The sequence below is a fragment of the Pyxicephalus adspersus genome, chromosome 7 (assembly GCF_032062135.1).
Source record: "Pyxicephalus adspersus chromosome 7, UCB_Pads_2.0, whole genome shotgun sequence".
Lineage (NCBI taxonomy): Eukaryota > Metazoa > Chordata > Amphibia > Anura > Pyxicephalidae > Pyxicephalus > Pyxicephalus adspersus.
In genome coordinates this window covers 9,347,777-9,368,159 of record NC_092864.1, presented here as the reverse complement: position 1 = coordinate 9,368,159, position 20,383 = coordinate 9,347,777, and the positions used below count along the sequence as shown (strand labels likewise).

Sequence of the window (20,383 nt, the reverse complement as noted above, 5' to 3'; positions counted from 1 at the left end):
TCTGTATTAGTCTGTCATTTGCAATCCCTATTTAATGTACAGCGCTGCGTAATATGTTGGCGCTATATAAATCCTGTTTAATAATAATAATAATAATAAAACCCAGATTAATGAATCCAGATTGACACAATAAAGAATAAAGAGCCCCAAACCAATTCAGTTAATGGGCCTAGAAACCATTAGTTTGTCCTTATACAGATGCAGAGATCCAACACGTTTCAGGGGCTGAGCATCTCCTTCATCAGGGATTCACGGGAGAGCCTCCTGTTTGCTATTGGGGAAATAAATCCTGGGAGGTGGTGTCACCCTGATCCTAAATCCAGATCAATTAATTCATACTGACACAATGAAGAATAAAAAGCCCCAAACTATATTGTCAGTGATTCCAGGAATAATTTGTTTATCCTCTTATGTTGGCGCTATATATAAACCCCATTTATTATTAAAAATTCTTGCTAATAATGATAATAATTAATATTAAATAATAATCCTCTTCAAATACAGAAATCCAACATGTTTCAGGGGCTGAACACTCCCTTCATCAGGGCTTCTTGCAGATAATATGAGGTCGTCCTGTTCACTGCTGCTGGGATGATAAACCCTGGGAGGTGTTGCACTGATCATAGATCCAAATCAATGGATCAGTGAATTCAGACTGAAACAATGAAGAACAAAGAACCCAGAAACATCTAGTTAATCCTATTGGGATATAAATAGAGCCAACGCATTTCAGGTTCTGAACATCTCATCTGGGCTTAATGGAAGCAATATAAAGACCTCCTGTACATGAAACCCTGGGAATTGTTTTTAGCCTGATCATAAATCCAAATCAATGAATTCAGACTGACAATGAAGAACAAAGAGCCCCAAACCAATCGTTCAATGAGCCCTAAAACCAATAGCTTATCTTATTCACATGCAGAGATCCAACGCGTTTCAGAGGCCAACACTCACTTCATCAGGGCTTCATGGGGGTAATATGAGGACCTCCAGTTCAGTGTTGCTGGAAATATAAACCTTGGGAGGTGTTGTTGTCCCGATCATCAATCCAGATCATTGGAGTAGCAAATAGGCTGACACATGGGGCTCTGATTTAAATACAATCCAGTGATTCTGCTCTAAAATATAGAGACCAGCTACACCCACTCATTATAATCCTGCAGGCCCTTTATTGTGTCCATGTTTCTAAATTGATTTCTAATATTTTGAAATGGACTTTTATCATAGAAAGAATAGTGATCCTGCCATTACGGTCTGATTTCAGACACTTCCTGTTATAGGGTGACAACATACTGCCCTTGGTTTTCAATTGTTGTCTCCCTAAATACAGTACAGTGAGTAAATGTTGTCACCCTAAGACATAAATTTCTTTTAGTGGCAGGATCACCAAAAAAAAGAAAACTACAAAATCCAGTCGATCTAATAGTAATCTGCTATATATTAAATCAACGATCAGACATACAGATATGGCCAGTGAGCAGAATAATAAAGCTGAACCAAGTAATTACCCTCCATCCTATTTATAAAGCTCATTCTGACTCTAGTAGTTCCCAATCAGGCCAATCCTGGCTTAGAATGCAGCCGATCACCTCCAGTGTTACATTGTATCACTCAAGACAGTGAAGGTATTCCAGCCGACCAATCACAGCGGGCTCTGACCGAGTGGGCGTGTTCTGCGAATTCAGCAGAAACACAACCACGCGAGCGCCAATCACCGCCCGCGGAGTTCTCCCGTCTGCGAGCCACGAGCGAGCGATGACTAGCAGAACGAGCCAATCGTGTCAGGGACATGAGGTTATCTGACCAATAGGAAAAGCGGGGCGGGGTTTGTTTGGTTGCATTAAGGCTGCATCGTCTGGATCTGTAGAGCTCAGGATGGCGACAGCTGCCGCGGCGAGCAGTGCGGAGAGGGGAGTGCTGGTGAGTCACCGAGCTGCGGGTCATGTGATGGAGGGGATTGGGGTCTGGGGGGTGACCCCATTTATTATGTCTGATCATGGCCAGATATGTGTTGATCGGATCATTGCATACAATCATTGTTTTTATATTCTGATCAATACTTGCAATTTTTTTAATGCAACCAATTTTGCAGAAACACACATTTAATCCATGCAACTAAAAGAATCCAATGGATTAGTATTCCCAAACCTTCCTTTAGTGGGGATGTTGGTGTTCGCAAGGCAATTGGCCGCAGAAATGATATCGATGATTTGTGATTGGTCAGATAAGGATCAGTGTGTGCGCATCAACCTATCATAATCCAGACCGATGAAATGATAGATTTCAATAGATTGTGATCTATACGGTTGGTGTGGCATCGTTAGATTTATTATTATTATTAATAAACAGGATTTATATAGCACCAACATATCACGCAGCGCTGTACATTAAATAGGGGTTGCAAATGACAGACAAATACAGACTGTTTATGATTGGAGATGGGGGGGAACGCTGATCATGTGACTCATGGACCACGTTATCCGGCACATCTGGTGCTATAATGATGCCAAAAGTTGATTGTTACTGAGGGGCATATGGCGGACGTTCAATAAGCCCATTTTTTGTTTTGAGCCCATTTGTATTAAATTTAAAGTTTTCATCCTCCAGTCCAATGCCAAGCCTCATGTCACTGGTCAGCTGCAGGCGGGAGAAAGCATTTCCTCAGTCTCCTCTTTCCTTTTATTGAGCTGAAGGTGTCATCTCCTGGAAGGAGGTGATTCCTGAACAAAGATGGTGCCATCCCTCTGGCAAGAGAAAAGGAGGCATTGTCTGGGGCATACTGCTAGTCCTGCTTTGCATGTGATGGTGTTTAGGGCCCTTCCATGGTTTAGGGTAAACGGTCCCTTCTGTATTGGAGCCCCCCCATACTATAGGGCATAATAAATATAGAACGCTGGTACCTGCAGCAAGTTTGATCCGGCACAAGATAACCAATCATGGTAATGATATAGCCTCCTGTGATTGGTCCTTTGCATTTCGGGCATCATAATTCTAACCCAACCCAGGAGGGTGACACTGGGCGTTGTACAAGGCACAAATGCCGTGCCGGTGTCCCCACCACCAAGTCTGATCTGGCATCAGACAGAAGCGGGCACAGTGTCGTCTCCTGGGATTGGTCCTTTGCTGCTCAGCAGAATGACCCAGGTGCTTCTCTCTGCGGAGATTCCAGCTCTGATTGGACATTCCAATTCAATCCTTTATATTGACACACAATGCATTGTGTTTGTCTATGACAAAGGAAAGTCGTCGCTGGAGTAAACTGCCCCAATTTCCACTTCTGTAAGTGCGGCCATCCTCTTGGGGGTATGTCACATGATCAACATTGTATCAGTGATGCATTACCAATTTGGCGGGAGATATTCATTGATTTGAAGCCACGCCCCATAGAAGTGAATACATTGTAATAATGATGAAGATCTGCTGCCAAAACGCTAATGCAGAGATTCAATTTGCAGCCACGCCCCATAGAATGCATTGCATCTAGCAGGTGAATCTCTATCAGTGATCATAAGGGCGTGTCATGTGTATGTACACAACGACCGAGATTCCATTGCAATCCAAGGATATTTGATCTGAAGCCTCCTATGTGCCTTGGCTAATGCCATCACCAATGAAGCCGTCACCATAATCCCGGTAATGGAGAGGTTGGTGTGGGATTCCTGTACACTTGGCACTTTTAGGGAAATACTATGGCCTGCTGGAGATGTTGGGTGACTGCTGAAAAGTAATTCTTCTTTTATACTGCATTGGTCTTATGGCTACATAATAAGATTTTGGTTATAAAGATTTTAGTTTGCAATACATTGGATGGGGAAGAGCATTGGATGATCAACCGCTCTTCGGTAAGCTTTCCTGCCTGCCATGGGATGGTGCTCAAGCCAAACTATTGGTTGCTGATAAACTGCATGGTGGGGCAGGAAGGCATGCAAAAGTACACTGTAACTACTGGGGGGGGTGGCATTTAGTTTAGGGCTGGATATAGGTTGTGTGGGGTGGGATCAGAAGAAAGTTCGGTTGCTTAAAGTCTTTGTAAGTTTTTGGTTGGACATGCTGGAAGGCTTCATTGACACTGCTGGGTGCAGGTAAGTTGCCACTTATACTGGATCCTTTGTGGTCGTGATCCTCATGTGGCATAATTTGGGCCTAATCATTCTGCCGGGGGGGGGGTTAGACCAAATTTGGGCCTAATCCCCACCCCGCAGAATGATTAGGCCCAAATTTGGTCTAACCCCCAACCCGACAAAATGGGTTAGACCAAATTTGGCCCTATTCATTCTCCGGGCAGTGTCTAGGGGGTCTCAAGTCTCAAGTGCACAGCATTGCTGCTCCATGCACCCCATGCCTTTATGACATTTAGGGTCCTGGAGAAGTTGGGGTTCCTGCCCTATTGCCCATTTTCCCTACTCTAAAACTAAAAAGTTAACCCGTACCCAGATGTGCCATAGGCAAATGGGGATAGGTGAGGGAATTTTCCACCCAACTAGGGTAATGTGGGTTTTATTTTCCATGCAGGTCTTCTATACAGGACATATGTTTGTATTTGTTGTTCTGAACTAAATTGAGTGTGATTGGTGACTAATGCATTAGGCAGAGTTCTTTTTCTGGAAAACAGGCGTGGTAAACCTTCAGCATTTCCCCAGGGTCCTCTCCTTCGGCAGTATGGTCTGGATGGGATTATCCGTGCAGCTATACTTTTATGGTGATTTATCTCCCTGACCTATATACTTCAATGGTGTATTTATTTTCAGACTGTAATCCTACCGTATACACTGGCTTGTCTGGATGGTGCTGATTTGTGCTGTTTACTAAAATCAAATGCCAAGTTCTTCAAAAAGAACGGCAATCAAGTGGTCAAACCATGGATTGTCCCCTTCTGTGGTCTTCACCCAAAATACTACGAGAACTGCTGGTGCAACGTAGCTCATCTTAAATAATGTTATTGTTGTGGTTGTCTTTATGGTGAGAGGTGAACACCACCCAGGAACGTGTGGACACAATTGTACTCTGGTGTAGACCACCATGGTTGTAAATGATCATTTGTTAGATTGCTACTCAACAGGTCCTTGATTACACTTCTAGAGGTCATCCACCATATCATCATCAAACCATCCAATGTTCTTTACTAGGACCTCCATCTCTGTCTGTCATTGCCAGAGGGGCATCTGGTGCATCTCTGGGCTTCTTTCAATTTCTGGCACTAGGCAATGGTTCTTTACATTCTTTACCATAGAACAGTGTATTTTCTATAATCTATTCCAATTTAACAAAGATATCCTTTGGAGACTCCTTAGTACATACATGAATTCAGCAAACTATCCAATGTTCTTTACTAAGACCTTCACCTCTTATTCCATCACTGCCAAAGGGATATTTGATGAATGGTTGGGCTCTTTGCAAGTTCTGTTACTTGGCAATGGGTCTTTCAAAAAGTTCTTCACCAAGAATAGTGTATTTTCTATAGTCTGTAGACTAATGGAACAAAGATATCCTTTGGAGACTCCTTGGTGCATACATGAATTCATCAAACCAATGTTCTTTACCAAGACCTCCAACTCTCAGTGTATCACTGCGAGAAGGACACCTCATGCACAGTTGGGCTCCTTTCAAGTTCTGATGCTTGGTAATGGTTTTTCAAAAGTTCTTTACTCTAGAACAGTGTATATTTCTATGACCCATTCCAATATAAAGAAGTCACTTGGTGCATGGTTGAGCTCCTTGCTAGTTCTGGCACTTGGCAATGGGTCTTCACAAACGTTCTTTATCATAGAACAATGTACATTATTTACTCCTTTTCCAATAGAACAAAGTTATCCTTTGGATACTGCTTGGTAAATACTTAGATTCATCAAACCGTCCAATTTTCTTTACTAAGAACTCCACCTCTCAGGCCATCGTTGTCAGAGGGACATCTGATGAATGAAACGTTGTGCTCCTTTAAGTTCTGGCATTTGACTATGGGTCGTCAAAAAAAGATCTTTACCAAAAAGCAGTGTAAAAGCTATAGTCCCTTCTAATAGAACGAAGATATCCTTTGGAGGCTCTTCACGAAGTGCTGGTAAAATTTACCATCCTCCATGGTCTCCTGGTTCCAAGGTTGTTCTCAGGTTGCCATTTTGATGGACATGTGGTAGAGTTTCCTAGACCTTTAGACTATGGTCATTCATGTTTTCATAAGAGAGTTTTTAGCCTACTTTTCCTAAACTCTTCGGTTTCACACTTGGGGAAATGGTGTTCCTTTCTCAGCCAGTTAGTCTTTTAATTGGGAATAGTGCCTAAATGGGGAAGTTTGGTGCCTTCAGATGTGATTCCAAAGCGAGAGATGATCTAAAATATGCTTTGGACTTTTGGGATTGGCATCTTTTGAATGCCTAAAGCCGAGACCATTTTAACGTTGTGGATGGACCTCCTGTTGAGATTTAGAGCTTTCTTGGAAGAAAATCGGATGGGAAATCCAAACTATACCAGTTGTCACCTGAACAGACATAGAGGAAATCTTCCAATGATTGCACCGAGAAAGGTCTCGAAGTGGAATTTTTAAAAGATCTCCTCCAAAACTCCTCCATTGTTCAGAGCTGTAGCCTTGGTTCTAACTTGGTGTTCCAGGCCGTACCTTCCCGTAGGAAGCTGTTCAGTTTCGTTAGTAGTTTCGTAGAAAGGGAAGTCTTTGGGGCTATATTTACTTTGTTTTCACTTGTACTGTGGTTTTGGTATGCAGAAGTCTGCAATGGAACATCAGTAATAGTTCTGAAGTTGTTTCATTGTGTCACTTGTGTTGTTAATGGTTCTTGCTGGCCTCGTGGTACGAGTGACAATCACACGCTTATGGTCTGTAAAAAGTCATAAACATCTCTTATTTGCCGCCTTTTAGTCTCTCTCCTAGTGTTCTCTGCCCTGCTTAGCTCATTTCTATAAACTACAGAACATTGCCCTCCCCATGTTAAAGAGGTGAGAAAAGGCAGAGGTGTCCAGAAGTGACAACGCTGCTTCTCGATAGATACATAACAGTGAGTGTTAACGCCGCTAGGACAGCAAATGTTACTTTCAGAATCACTCTGTAAAAATAAACATGGCAAGTGCTTAAAAATTTGAAAATTAATGCAGCCATCATGCTAAAGGCCCAGCAAGCTGCAATATATCACATTTATCTTGTGCGTAGATACATTTAAAAAGGCCATTTATCTAGCAAATAACGGATTACTGAGGGCTGATTGGATGCTTCTATTATTTCGCTTTTGTCATCTAGATTGAGTAGAGCAAGGTTTTTATTTTTCAATGTGAACGCTCATAAGAAAACTAAAAGCTTTGACCTAAGCCATTATGAAAGCCCCTGGCACCATGACACTGAGTGATGGGAAATCCAAAGCTGTCACCAGTACAGAAATCGGGAGGAACTCTTGCAATGGTGACACCAGGACTGGTAAGGATGGTCTACAAGAAGATGTCCTCATTTAGAGATCAGGTCAGCCCAGTGTGAGATAAATTGACCGGGTACGCTTTGGCAAGCTGGCCTTGCCCTCTGGCCTTCATATAGGTGAACGCTGCATTCACCAATCATTGGCATTGATGACAGGCCTTGTGTGGTGCCAGCTTTCCATGAACTGCATAATTAGTAGTTATTAATAAAGGAATTAATAGGAAGAGGCTTGAATTGGGGTCCAAGATTTTTTTTTACCCATTTCATAGCAGCAGTCATGTATTTGCTTTGTTTCATCATTCTCTTTATTCTTGTGTTTACTCCCCGTTGGCGATCTGAGACCAGATCCAGAGAATGATAGGGATGTATTCAGTGATAGCAACCCTACTGATGAGTAACCCTCCAGAACATCATTCTCAAGATAACGCTTGAAGTTATCATTTCATAGATAAGTACAATGGTGGTGGGGTAGGGGTGATACATACACAGTGGTGTGCGAATGTAGGGAGAACCACCCGTGCTATGAGATTTTACTATTTTGCTAGACTTTCTGCAGAAAGCCGAGCACTGATGACATAATTGAAAGCACTGTGTGCATGCCATCTATTATTACTATATGCAATACAAATCATATAAGGATCTCATGCAAGCCTGGGGGAAGTAATTAAATATATATACACAAACCTGTTACAATTCCCCTTTTCATGTCCGTCTTTCTGGCACTTGCAGTTGCGGTTGTCCTCCTGCCTTCCTTTCTATTTCAGGAATAAACATTCTCATCTGTGCAGGAAATGGGACTTCCTCTCTTTTTTCACACTTCTTCCGATCCACCAGAATTTCAAGTTCATTGGAAATGTTGCTCATCAATGTGTAATGTAGACTGTTGGTAAGGGGGGTAAACTGCCAAACAAAGCCATAATTGCCAGCGATCTGCTCCAAATACTGACAGCGGCGCCCCCCACAGGCCTGGTGTACCCGAGTGCTTGTGGAGTGTTTTTGGACAATGTGTTACTATGGACAAACATTGTGTTTATTCTCTTTTAATATTTTTTAGCATTTGGATCTTCAAGTTGGCAACGCAGTGGGAATGCCTCTTTGAGGAGGTAAATAACGGCGCATGGGCCAGATACTGAAGAGACAAATCGAGATTATCGGCTTTGGGTTGTCAATATTTACCCGTTTCTGGGTGGCGAGCTTCGAATGAGCATTTTCTTCCCTAATGAGCTGTTTTTGTTGTTTTTCTTTCCCCGCCGCCATCCACATAGAACCAGAATGACAAATCCAATGTGTGTGTGTGTCAACACCAGGCAAACACAGGCCTAATCCATCGCTGAGGTAAACCCAGGCCTGCCGCTGCAATACAAAATGTCATGCGAGAAAAGCTGCGATCCCAGGGTGGTCATCTTATATATAGCTTGTAATATAATACACCAAATGGATCTCCAAGCTGCCATTTTATATTTCCGCTTGTAATATGCAGCCATTTTGAATTTATAACATGAGCCCGGTATTGGGCAGCCATTTTTTGTCTACTGTGAGTGTAAATGTGTGCCAGGCCTGAAGCAGCCATTTTATCTCCAACTCTGTAACCGGAGTCTGATTGGAGGCGGCCAAATCTAATCAAAGGTGCCCATCTTCTTTTTTTTTTTTTTTTTTTTTCCAAATCTGTGACCGGAATCTAATCCGAGGTGGAAATTTTGCCTCCAGATCTGTGACTGGAATATAATCTAATTGGAGGCGGCCATTTGGTTTTCTATTCTGTGACCATAATCAGATTATCATATTGTCTCCCAACCAATCAGAGGTGGCCATGGTGTCTCTGCATCTATGAGAGGAATCTAATTAGAATCTGCCATTATGCCTACAAATCTTTGACAGGAATTTAAGTGGTGGCAACCACTTTGTCTCCAAATCTGATCAGGGATTGGCTATCTTGTTTCTAAATCTGGGACAGAAACTAATTTGAGGTGGCCATTTTGTCTCCAAATGTATGACAGGAAACTGATCCTAGGTGGCCATTTTATTTCCAAACATAATTGTAGGTGGCCATCTTGTCTCCAAATCTGTGACTGGAATCCATTCTGAGGCAGCCATTTTGCTTCCAAATCTGACAGGAATCTAATGGAGGGGGGGCAGCTATTTTGTCTCCTCTGCATAATTAAGAATGTATGTAATCTGAAGCACCTATTTTCTGCTCAGAATGTTATCTGAGGTAGCCATTTTGTACACAAAGGTTGCAATTTTTGGAGTAGACATTTTACCTTACCCTGAACCATTGATCTAATTGTGAGGAGAGGCATCCATCTTTCCTCAGATCTGTGGTACAAGCCGTATGGATTACACCGTACAGCCTTGCCCGCCATTTTATTTGCATCATTAATGTTCAGAATGCAACCAGTTACTGAAATCCACACAGGCAGAAATTGCAGAAAGTTATTGGCACACTTGATTCTGGCAGGATCAATGGGTATATATATTTTTTAACCTCTTAATAGAATTATTAAAACTCATTCAGTGGTATATTTAAGTGAACAAAAAGAGAAGTTCATTGTTTATTGACCAGAGAGGCGATGATGGGTAAACTTTAACTATCCATTTTTAACTAATCCAGAGTTAGCTGACTTCATGGCCAATGATTAAACCGGTCGTGCTGACGAGGAGGAAAAATTCAGCTACGTTCTCAACTTAAAAAAAAAAAAAAATGGTAGAAAAATACTGTATTTACAGGATACCAAAACTAATGTAACCTACACCAAATTGGCGATTTGAAGCCCAATTCACTTGAACAGAGCAACGGATCGCCATGTTTGGAAATGACACATATGGCCTCTCAGAAGAAGTGTGTTTCTGTGCTAGGGGAAACAGACTTTTTTTTTTTTTTTTTTACATGAGATTAATCCCAAAAGATCGCTATGGCAGCCATGTTTTTGCCTCTGCCCTGCTACGGCGACCATGTTGTCACCTCTGCCCTGCTGTGGCAGCCATGTTGCCGTCTCTTCCTTTCAGCAGCCATGTTGTCTCCTTCACCCGTTTCACCTTACATCCCTGGTGTCATCTCAATATTCTTCCAGCCGTCCCCAGGGATTAGAGGCCTCTCTCTCCGTTTACTGACAACAAAGACAAATCATAATAGTAAATGTTATGGTTATGGGTGCAGCTCTCCTGTCTGTCCGCCTAAAACTGACTTCAACCGGAGTGCTCGCTGTATACAGGCAAAATATTGTGTGGGGCGAGGCTACGAGATCTCCAAAATATTCAGACATCTGTAGTCACAACATAAACGGACTGTGTGGTGTGTATATCTAACATGCAGCCATTATTCTTATATATAGCACCAACATATTCTGCAGCGCTGTACAGAGTCCATACTCATATCACTATCTGGCTATTAGAGGAGCTCACAATCTATTGCCCTCCACAATACCTCTCCTTATAGATATTCTGCAGGCTTCTTGTACCCTTGTCATTCTTCCTATCTTGGGGTGACACTGTCTCTCCTGTATAGATACAGTACACTGAGCGTTGTCACCTGAAGACAGAAGCTGTGTTATTGGTGACAATAAGGTTTGTGCCATTTGGAAAGGGGAAGCCGTTGCCCTCAGCACATCTAAGGGCCGGTACGATACAATACAACGCATTGTTCTCAGGTTTATATATTTTTTTTAATATGTCCTCTGCATTGCTATTAATCATCGATTTCTTTTGCAGGAAGAAGAATTCAAATGGCTCCTAAAGGAGGAAGTGCATTCGGTACTGAAGCAACTGCAGGATATATTAAAGGTCGGTGACACAATGGTTGGTGTATTTGGTGCTCCTGTAGGGGAGGTCATGTGATAATAGAAAGGGGAACCTTTAGCAAATCAAATTTCTGTGTCATTTAGGGACCTGTAGTAAAGTGGTTGCATCAGGAATCTGGTCTTTGAGTGATGCAATCTTCTTCTTGCTAGTTGCAGTTATGTCACTGACATATTCTGCGGCACTGTACAAAGGCTAAACAAGACCAGCATACCACAGGCAAATATGAGACAATGGAAATGAAAGCCAGTTGTCATAGTACAATAGGACAAGATGAACTCGAGCGATAAAGCAGATTTGGCAGCAATAGCCATCTTGTAGATAAATGTTACACTGAAGTTTGGGGACATAATCTTTTATTGTCTTTATGTCTTCTTAAACTTACATAAAGTCTTGCAAAAATAGCAGGGACATCCATGGACTGTGCAGAAAGTAAAGATGTGGGCGGGACCTAGAAGACCCACCTACTACAGGCAGAAAAGGGAGTGGGCGGATACAAGACCGGTCACCCTGCACAATCCAGGGGGAGCAGCAAGAACTGGTCTTTATTACAGGAGGCTCCTCGCTATATTGTATTGAAGACCTAGACCTCATGTGACAAATTTGCTGATCAGTTCCATGTAATTCTGCCTACTGTTTGACTTGCCTGCTTTATTAGGGGATGGTGGAATGGCATTTCAGGGCAGTGTCTGCTTTATTGGTGGCATATGGAGGGGGGGTTGCTGGATGGGTCAGGTATTTTACCTAATTCTGAACCCTGCCTTCTCTTAAACAGGAAGCCTCTCGCAGGTTTACCATTCCCACTGGAACAGCAGATGGCGCCACCAAGCAAGAGAACTTTGTGTTGGGGAGCTCCAGGTAACTGAGTAATTGAGGGTCTATATAACAGGTCCTCTTTAATTCTGAGAAGTTGGCTCTGACTCCTCCCGTTTTCCCCTTTGTATAGCACAGATCAAGTAAAAGGAGTTCTGACCCTGCAAGGGGACACCCTCTGCCAGGCTGTGAGTATCTTCATTTTGATTGGTGGAATTTGATGTGTGAATGGAAATCTCCCCAGTGTGAATGCAGCTAGTAAAAGACTGGCAGGGGTTCTATTTTATTTTTCTCCATTTTGTGCTGAGCTTTTTTTTCTTCTTGTCTACCACTTTAGGAAGTTAACTTAAAAGTCTCAAGGACCAGTCAGGTCCTCCATTTTGCCTTCCGGGAGGACAAACAGTGGAAGATGCAGCAGGTAACCCTATGGGGATGGGGGGTTTGGGCAGTTCCTATTGCATTGTGTTCAGCTGCCTGGTGAAAAACATTGTAACCCTGATACTTCACTGCCTGTGAATCGCTGATTTAAAACCTGCATAGAGGATGGGACTTTAGACTTTGCTAACTCCCTGCTTGTTCCAAGTCAAAGCTGGCTTGATAGCAAAGCCCCGTTCCAGGATTCTTTTTAAATGTAAACAAGCAGCCCTGGCTGCAGGGTTGCATGACCCTCACATCATTTAACGCCCTCTTCCTGTACATCCTGGGCATCACGCACCACCCACAGGGCAGCGATGACTTGGTGGCACCTGGGGGAAATGTGAATGTATTGCAGCAATCTACAGCATCTGTTTTTTGCCCTGACATACACTCTTTGATTCACTGTGTTTCAGATCCAGGACGCCAGGAACCATGTAAATCAGGCGATTTATCTGCTCACCAATCGGGGTGAGAATTACAACTTCCAGACCGGGTCCGAGGTGCTGAAGGTGAGATGCTGGGGAATTATCCTGGGTTCCTAAAGGGGTCCCCACTGGTGTGTTGGGGGATGGCTGTGCCCGTCAAGGCCCTTGCCAAGCGGGTGTCACGTCCTGCCATATTCTCTCAGTCAAGTCTATCACAAAAGCTTGGCATGGGATGCACCTATTGCTTGATATCCGTGTGTAATTGTACTCAGGAGGAGCACTGGGCCCTTAGGTCCAAGATCCATTTGGGATGTTCTGGTGTTTGTGGGTTCACTTGGCATCTCCCTATCCATACAAACGTCGAAAGTGCCAACCCACTAAAAACGTGTCCCAAATGGTCCTTATTATATGTAACAGTCAACACAGAATGCCAACACATTTCAGGGGCTGCACCCTATTCATCAGGGCGGAGAAGTGGTTCTGATATCTGCCCAATGCTGCCGTATGAAGAATAGGAATTCCCCATCGCTAAAATGTTTTACTGGTCCAGGATTCAGAGCTACCACATCACAACCATGATGGAGACTGATGGAGAGCTCTGTACACCATGAAACGTGTTGGCCTTCCTTTCATTGAATGCTATGACTCATAACGACCATTCTGTATACTTTCTTGTCTTTTGATATTTGATTGGTTTGAGGTATTTCTCTTACAGCTGATGGACGCCGTGATGCTTCAGCTAACCAGAGCCCGGAATCGCCTTACAACCCCGGCGACCATGACACTGCCAGAAGTGGCTACTAGTGGACTCACGGTAAACTAACTAAAGAGAATTTTTTTTCACACTATGAGCATTATGGAAGCTTTCATAAAAAAAGCTTCTATTTGCAAACAATTACCCTTTTTACTTTGGGCTCCTGGAGGTGCAGGTGACATCATCGCTGTGCCATAGACAATAATTATCCATTTCGAGGATTAAGGATACAAGAGTTTTGTTTTCTGCACCTCTCAACCAGGAAAGGGGTAAATTATCCATTGCTAAATCACGTATTTATTTTACGGTGAGTGGGTTAGGGGGTCTGGTGGGAAAGTGAACAATCCACATTATTTCTATGCATTACTATGGATTGCAATGCTTTATTGTGCCCTGTATGGTTTCAGTGCTTTGTGAATTTATATTCTTAGTAAACTATAAGTGAAATATTCCTTATCGCAATATCTGAAACCATTCATTATATGATCTGACTTCTGGTCAAAACAAATTCTAGAGCTGGATGATATACGGCTTCTTATACCAGCTATCCTCCATTGATGAGCCTGGTGGTTTGGATAGGGAGGGGATGGCAAACAAACTTTTGAGCAGTATTTTCTTTGTTGTTGTTGCTGCTTCTTTATATCAATCTGTAATTGCTGTTTAATCTTCTTTTAGAAAATGTTCAGCCCGGCGCCCCCCTCTGATGTTCTCCTAAATTTCTATGTCAACGTTAACAAGTTGTGTCTTCTGGTTTATCAGCTCCACGCTCTGCAACCCAACTCCACCAAGGTGAGCAATCGTTGGATGACATCTACAGCTGGTTAGGCTGGGTACAAATGTGCATTATATATGAAAGATCCTTTCCAGCTACAAAAGACTGCACGATGCATGAACGAGTGCTGCTCCATGAAGAGAGGAGGGGGAGAATGACAGAGCAACACCCAGCTGTGCTCTCTTCCCTTCACTTGTATTACGATCGTTCGTTGTTCGTGGATCCACCAGGACAGATCCATGAACAACAAGCGCTGCACACACTCCAGGTTCTTGTCCGATATCAACCCTGAAGCGATTATCGGACGAGAATCATCTGACATGTGTACGTAGCCTTGGAGAGCCAGATAAATTATGGGGGGGCCTTGTCCTAAAATGACCTGGCACCTGAAGCCGAACTTATGATTGCACTTGTGGAAATTGAAATGCTGCATTGATACATATTACAGATTAAATACAGGGCAGGTTCACAACTATGAACCATTCCATTGCAAAGGACAAAGTGTGACTAGTTTATACCAATAGCAGCCGTATTGTACATGGGTTCTGATTGGTTGCTGTACTCTCCTTGACATTGTCGAGGATGCTTTGTCTTTTAGTATGGAGTTGGATGCAATGATGAACTGAATGTAGGTAGCTCGGCATTCTGTCCACTGCTTTGGGTAGTTTACTCCAACATTTAGAGAGGAAACAAAGGACACAGGACAAGGTCATTTTCATCACCCCCCTTCCTTCTTGCCTACCCCCTCAGCTCCACCTTGGTCCAGCTAGACCTATGCACCCCAAATGTTGGTTTTCTATAATTGTATAAAAAGTGGGTGTTCCTATGCAAGTCTAAGGATTATGTACAGTAACCAAACCCCTTATATTAGTGCATCAATATGAGAGAGGAAAGGACAGCGGGGGATTTTGTATGGCTGAAAGGTTTTATGTAGAAATATTAAGATATGGACAATAGTTATACAAATGTCAAAAACCAGTTTGGTGATTTAGTGGTATATACATAGATATTTATGAACAATGTTCCTGCATTTGACCCTAATGATTAAAAGGTTGCAGGGACTTGATACTATACAGAACACAACTGTCAGAATTGGTAGAGGGGTTAGGTGTATAATTGGTTAAACTGGATCCCGAATCCCAACACGTTTCGCCGGTTTAGCTTCCTCAGGGGATTTAGAGGAAACCAGTGACAATCTAGGTGTTCAAGGTGTCTGAATACGACATTGGAATCCAGGAACCAGGAAAAATCAGTCCAGATTATTGGCGGTGGTAACAAGTCTCTGATATCAAGTTTATAAGGAACTGCTAGGTTGTATATCCAAAGAGTGCTGGAGAATCAAGAGAGTTCTCGAAGTGTCAGCATAACAGAGACGGGCAGGGAGGTTGGTTTTCTATAGTTGCGGATCTCCCAATCCCAAATCTAACCTTCCCATCACCCTATTATGTATACACACCCAGACAGGTATAGTTTCATGAATGTATTGCTTAATGCTGATTCAGCTTTCGTCTGCTTTCAGAATTTCCGGCCCTCTGGCAGTTCTGTCCTGCATAACCCGGGAGCAATGTTGTAAGTAGCTGGATTTCCTCTGACATGAATGTCTTGTGAGCCTGGTGTGTGAATGATATCGTTATTACTGATTCACATACAGGACGCAGTGTTATCACCACTTCCTAAAATCTGCGGGCGCTTCAAGTCACACTTGTGACCCCCCGCAGAGAACAAATGAGGGAACTGACAGCCAACCGCCACTAAAACTCCTATTTTTAAATATCATGGCGGCGGGAGCTGCTTGGCCCAGTCAATCCTGTGTGGGAAGTTTCCTATAGCATCTGCAAGCAAAATCTGCCATCTCTTGTAACAGCCAGTCGTGTTCTTCCATTCATTTTCAAACCAACACTTGCACCAATAACATCTGACCCCTGTTTTGACCCTTTAATTGTCAGACTAGATTTACATCTCCATTTTCTTGTCATTAGTTTGTTTCTTATCTGCCCCCTAAACGTGCAATATGATGGCTTTCACTTGTGTATTGGGGTGTCATTCTTAAAGACCCCCCAATGCTCCGCTTCCATGCACTGCACATCTCCCTATACATAGCAATACAGATCCAGTATGGGTGCAGTGTTAGCTCGTTCATTAAAAATAATGCATTAATGCACTGCAGCAGCTAAATGTGAACCTACCATGGAGATTTCCCACACTACTAATATTTTTCTTTATCCCACAGTGAGCTGAACAATCAGAGATTTGAAGTTAGCCACGTCCATAAAGTGGAGTGCATAGTACCCTGGCTGAATGATGCGCTGGTCTTCTTCACCGTGTCCCTGCAGCTTTGTCAGCAACTCAAGGACAAGGTAAGGTTTGGGCTTTGCCCCCTACATGCCAACTGAAACTTTAAGTCAGGATTGCAGAGGGGAGCACGACACTATGTATTGTTCTGTCATTTATTCTGCATCACTGGGCAGCATAGACAAGTTGCCTTGTTTAAAGTGACGGGGAAAAATGTGACCTCCTGAAAATGCTGTATGGGTGTCATGTTGCTTATCCTCTGGCTTCAAGCATCCAGTGTCTATATAGCCAACCCACAACTTTGTCCAAGTCTGTTGACTCTGAAGCTTTTGGAGCCCCGGTTTATTGAGTAACTGTGCCTTGAGTGTTGGCTGACTCTTAGTGCTCGATTTATAAATGATTCGCTCATAAAATTTGATTACTTCCTATTCTTTTCCTAATGTGACAGCTGTGCACTTTTATTGATTGCCCACTAGGTGGCAGAACGAGTCATTGTTTTATTAGGAGACCTGTGGAAAATAATACCATAAAATTTGCTACCAGCGAGTTTACGGAACAAATGTTTGGGGGAATAATTTTATAAATAGAGGCTTTGGTTGGGATTTTTGCAAGTGCAGAACCAGCAAGTTTGCATAAAACATGTTTATCATCAGAAGATTGAACACAACAGCCATTAAATGTACAATAAGTGAGATTGCTGTAAAATCCTAATCTGTTTTGTTCTCTAACCCCCCCCTTTTTTCCTCCTCCAGATCTCCATATTTTCCAGTTACTGGAATTTCCGGCCATACTAGGTCTACTCATCACCTTTCCTATTCATCATCATGCTGCCTCTAATGAAGAGTAGTCTTTAGGACCAGCCTGTGTGGTTCTAGAATTGTGTGAATTTCTGATATTCTTACCGGATCCGCATTACCACCCAGTCCATCGGCCCTCCCGGGACTCATGAACTCCCAGTGTCAGTCTGTACCCCGAAGACCTCCTAGCCTCTCATCTTTGGGAGCAGCAGACTACCACCTGGGATGTTATGTGTGAATGCTGTAAATTGATGTATATGTTTTATTTATTTGCTTATTCAGCATTTCATCACTAAGAAGGGATTTTGTTTTATGTTTGTAGATGTGTGTGCATATCCAAAACCAGGGGAGTGACTGTGTTAGAACCGTTCTGCACCGTATTTGGGTTGGTGTGGTGGGAACTCCATTACTAATCACTGCACTGGGGTTCCCAGCTCCACCCAACCCCCCGCCCTCCACTAAACCTGCAGCCTTTATATCCCTGTCGTTATGTTTTGTTTTTTTTTTTACATTTTGACTTGGCAGTTGCTCTTTTGTCCTACAACATTGTAGAAATGTATAAATAACCCCTGGGTCCTGTTTCCTTTATATTTATAGTGTGTATATATATTTCTATAGTATGATTAGCATTCAACAAAAGAACAAATCGAGCTGGACCAGTGTTGCAAAGGAGACATAGCTGGTGACACCAAAAGACCAAGTTATGGAGAGTAGGGACCCCTTATGTGTAATAAAATGAAAGTATTGTGCATTTTCTATTTTAGGGTCAAAATAAAAAGTATTGAGAAAGGTTTGTTATAGAAATGTAAAAATAATTCCCCAGCAGGGGGCAGACTGTGCTGCCAGCTGATAGAATGTAGGTTCTCTAGCATGCCACCTGCTGGCCAAGACTGGTAAATACATCAGTCAGGGTTATCCGTATGATTTTTTTTTTAATAACAGATTTCAAAATTGTCTATTGTGTAACTAGAATTTGAATTGAAATTGCTATACATTCCCTTTACTGTAGCTATTAGGTTTCTTTGTTAGTATGGACCTTTATAATCTCACTGTGCACTTTTTGTATATAATACCTGCAATACAAGGGTTTATCCAAAGCAGTGTTTAACATAGGGGAGCCCTTGAAATAACTTTTAGGTCATCAGGGAAACACTTCTATAATTTCAATATCCCCAGCTAACAGTGTATTAGTGTGGTGGTCAGTGGGAAGAATTTCTCTTACATTGCTGGCCATTGGGAAGAATGTCACCCTTACAGATAGCTAAAAACATCATTGGTGTCATTTGAGAGGTGCAAACTGCTCATTGCTCCAGGACCCTATGGAAGAACCCTGGTTGGGAAACACTGCTCTTATCTATCCGTTTAATGTGCCTCCAATCAGAAAGCCCATACACTACACCGAGCTATGGAAGGATGTACATGCAGCAGGTTTTCTGCAGAGAAAATGGCCGTAGATCCAGAAATCAAGACGGGAAGTTATGTACAGATCCCAACTTGTAAGGCTGCAATCTCATGGACGGCAGGCTGGTAGGCACCTCTGCCAAGTGGCTTTGATTTGATTTACCTGTCCTATAGTCTTTATGAGTAGCCATTAGTGAAATGCTGCTCCAATCATCTACCTGCCATGAGGAACCGGTAACTGCCTGGCTACCCCACCACCCATGTGACAATGTTGTACAAAGACTCTTTTATTCCCACTTCTTAAGTTCCTCCTATTTGGTCATTTAATGTTTTACTTACCTATACATACCAAAAGCAAAAAAGAAAGAATGGACCGGCTTTTAGACTGAAAACTGCAGATTTGCTCCTAACTTCAGCTGACTCTGATCTCTGGATCAACTCAGCATTTCAATGTCCAATTTTCAGATAGAAACCTCCAGCTTTATTGTATTTGAATATTACCTCTTTGCATCTGATTTCATAAAGCTCTTCAGGACTGGAGAAGATAGGCTATCATGGGAGAACCTGGGTGATCCGACAATGGAATGGATGCCTTAAAAATCACTTGCTATGGGCAAATGTTCTTACATTCCATGTTTGCTGGATCATCCAGGTTCTCCCATGATAGTCTATCTTCTCCAGTCTTTGAGAGCTTTAGTAAATCAGGTCCTTCGCTTTGATTTCCTGTATACATGAATAGTTAGGAATCGTAGCTGCAATGAGGTTAACCCTTGTGTATCTGTGGACAAGAAGGGACCATACAGTTGTCCCCATCGCACACAGAATGTTCTATACACAGTCACTGCTGGTATATACAGTATACAAATGTGTTGTCCTCTTGGATAAATAAAGAAATGAATGGCGTTTTGTGATCTGGTGTCAGATGAATGCTATGTATGATCATTTCCAAACACTGTTATAATAAAAAAAGCATCAACGGGCTTTCTGATTGGCCAGGAAAAGGTTAATATGTGAGCGCAGCCCGGTTGCTCCCACTGATGGTGCTGTCACCGGGGGCTGTAGAAATATATATGATTGTAACAGAAAACATCTTCAGAACAGAAAGGGTTAACCCAGAAACTTGGAGTTTGTTGCGAACAAATAGATTGGTGACAGCAAAGGATTTGGGGCCCTGATGAGCTCCACATGACACGTAATGAAGTGATTGGATTATGGATTGAGTTTAAATGACAAGTGAAATGCAGGTTAATGTCACATTGAATGATGCATAGCCCCCCCCCTCCCCGATCATAAGACTCTATTCAGAGATAATTACTCCATTATTATTAAAAAACAGCATTTATATAGCGCCAACATATTACACAGCGCTGTACATTCAATAGGTTGCTATATTGATTGATTGCTCTCTAGTTCCACGCATTTTCTAAAAAGGGAAATTTGTAACATAAAACTATTGAACTTTGGTGTTAATCCCCCCCCCCCCCATTTCCTCTGATGTCCCCT

The 20,383-nt window shown here is 42.5% G+C and overlaps 1 protein-coding gene across 1 annotated transcript; it reads left to right on the top strand.

The window, feature by feature from the left end:
• The first annotated feature begins 1,790 nt into the window (after positions 1 to 1,790).
• On the top strand, positions 1,791 to 19,783 carry ROGDI (rogdi atypical leucine zipper). Its single transcript, XM_072417389.1, has 11 exons — positions 1,791 to 1,920; positions 11,123 to 11,194; positions 11,985 to 12,067; positions 12,156 to 12,210; positions 12,360 to 12,440; positions 12,853 to 12,948; positions 13,580 to 13,678; positions 14,294 to 14,407; positions 15,910 to 15,959; positions 16,621 to 16,747; positions 17,435 to 19,783. Exons 1-11 carry the CDS (start codon positions 1,876 to 1,878, stop codon positions 17,474 to 17,476), a joined length of 864 nt encoding a protein of 287 aa, XP_072273490.1. The 5' UTR covers positions 1,791 to 1,875; the 3' UTR covers positions 17,477 to 19,783.
• Positions 19,784 to 20,383: the final 600 nt, after the last annotated feature.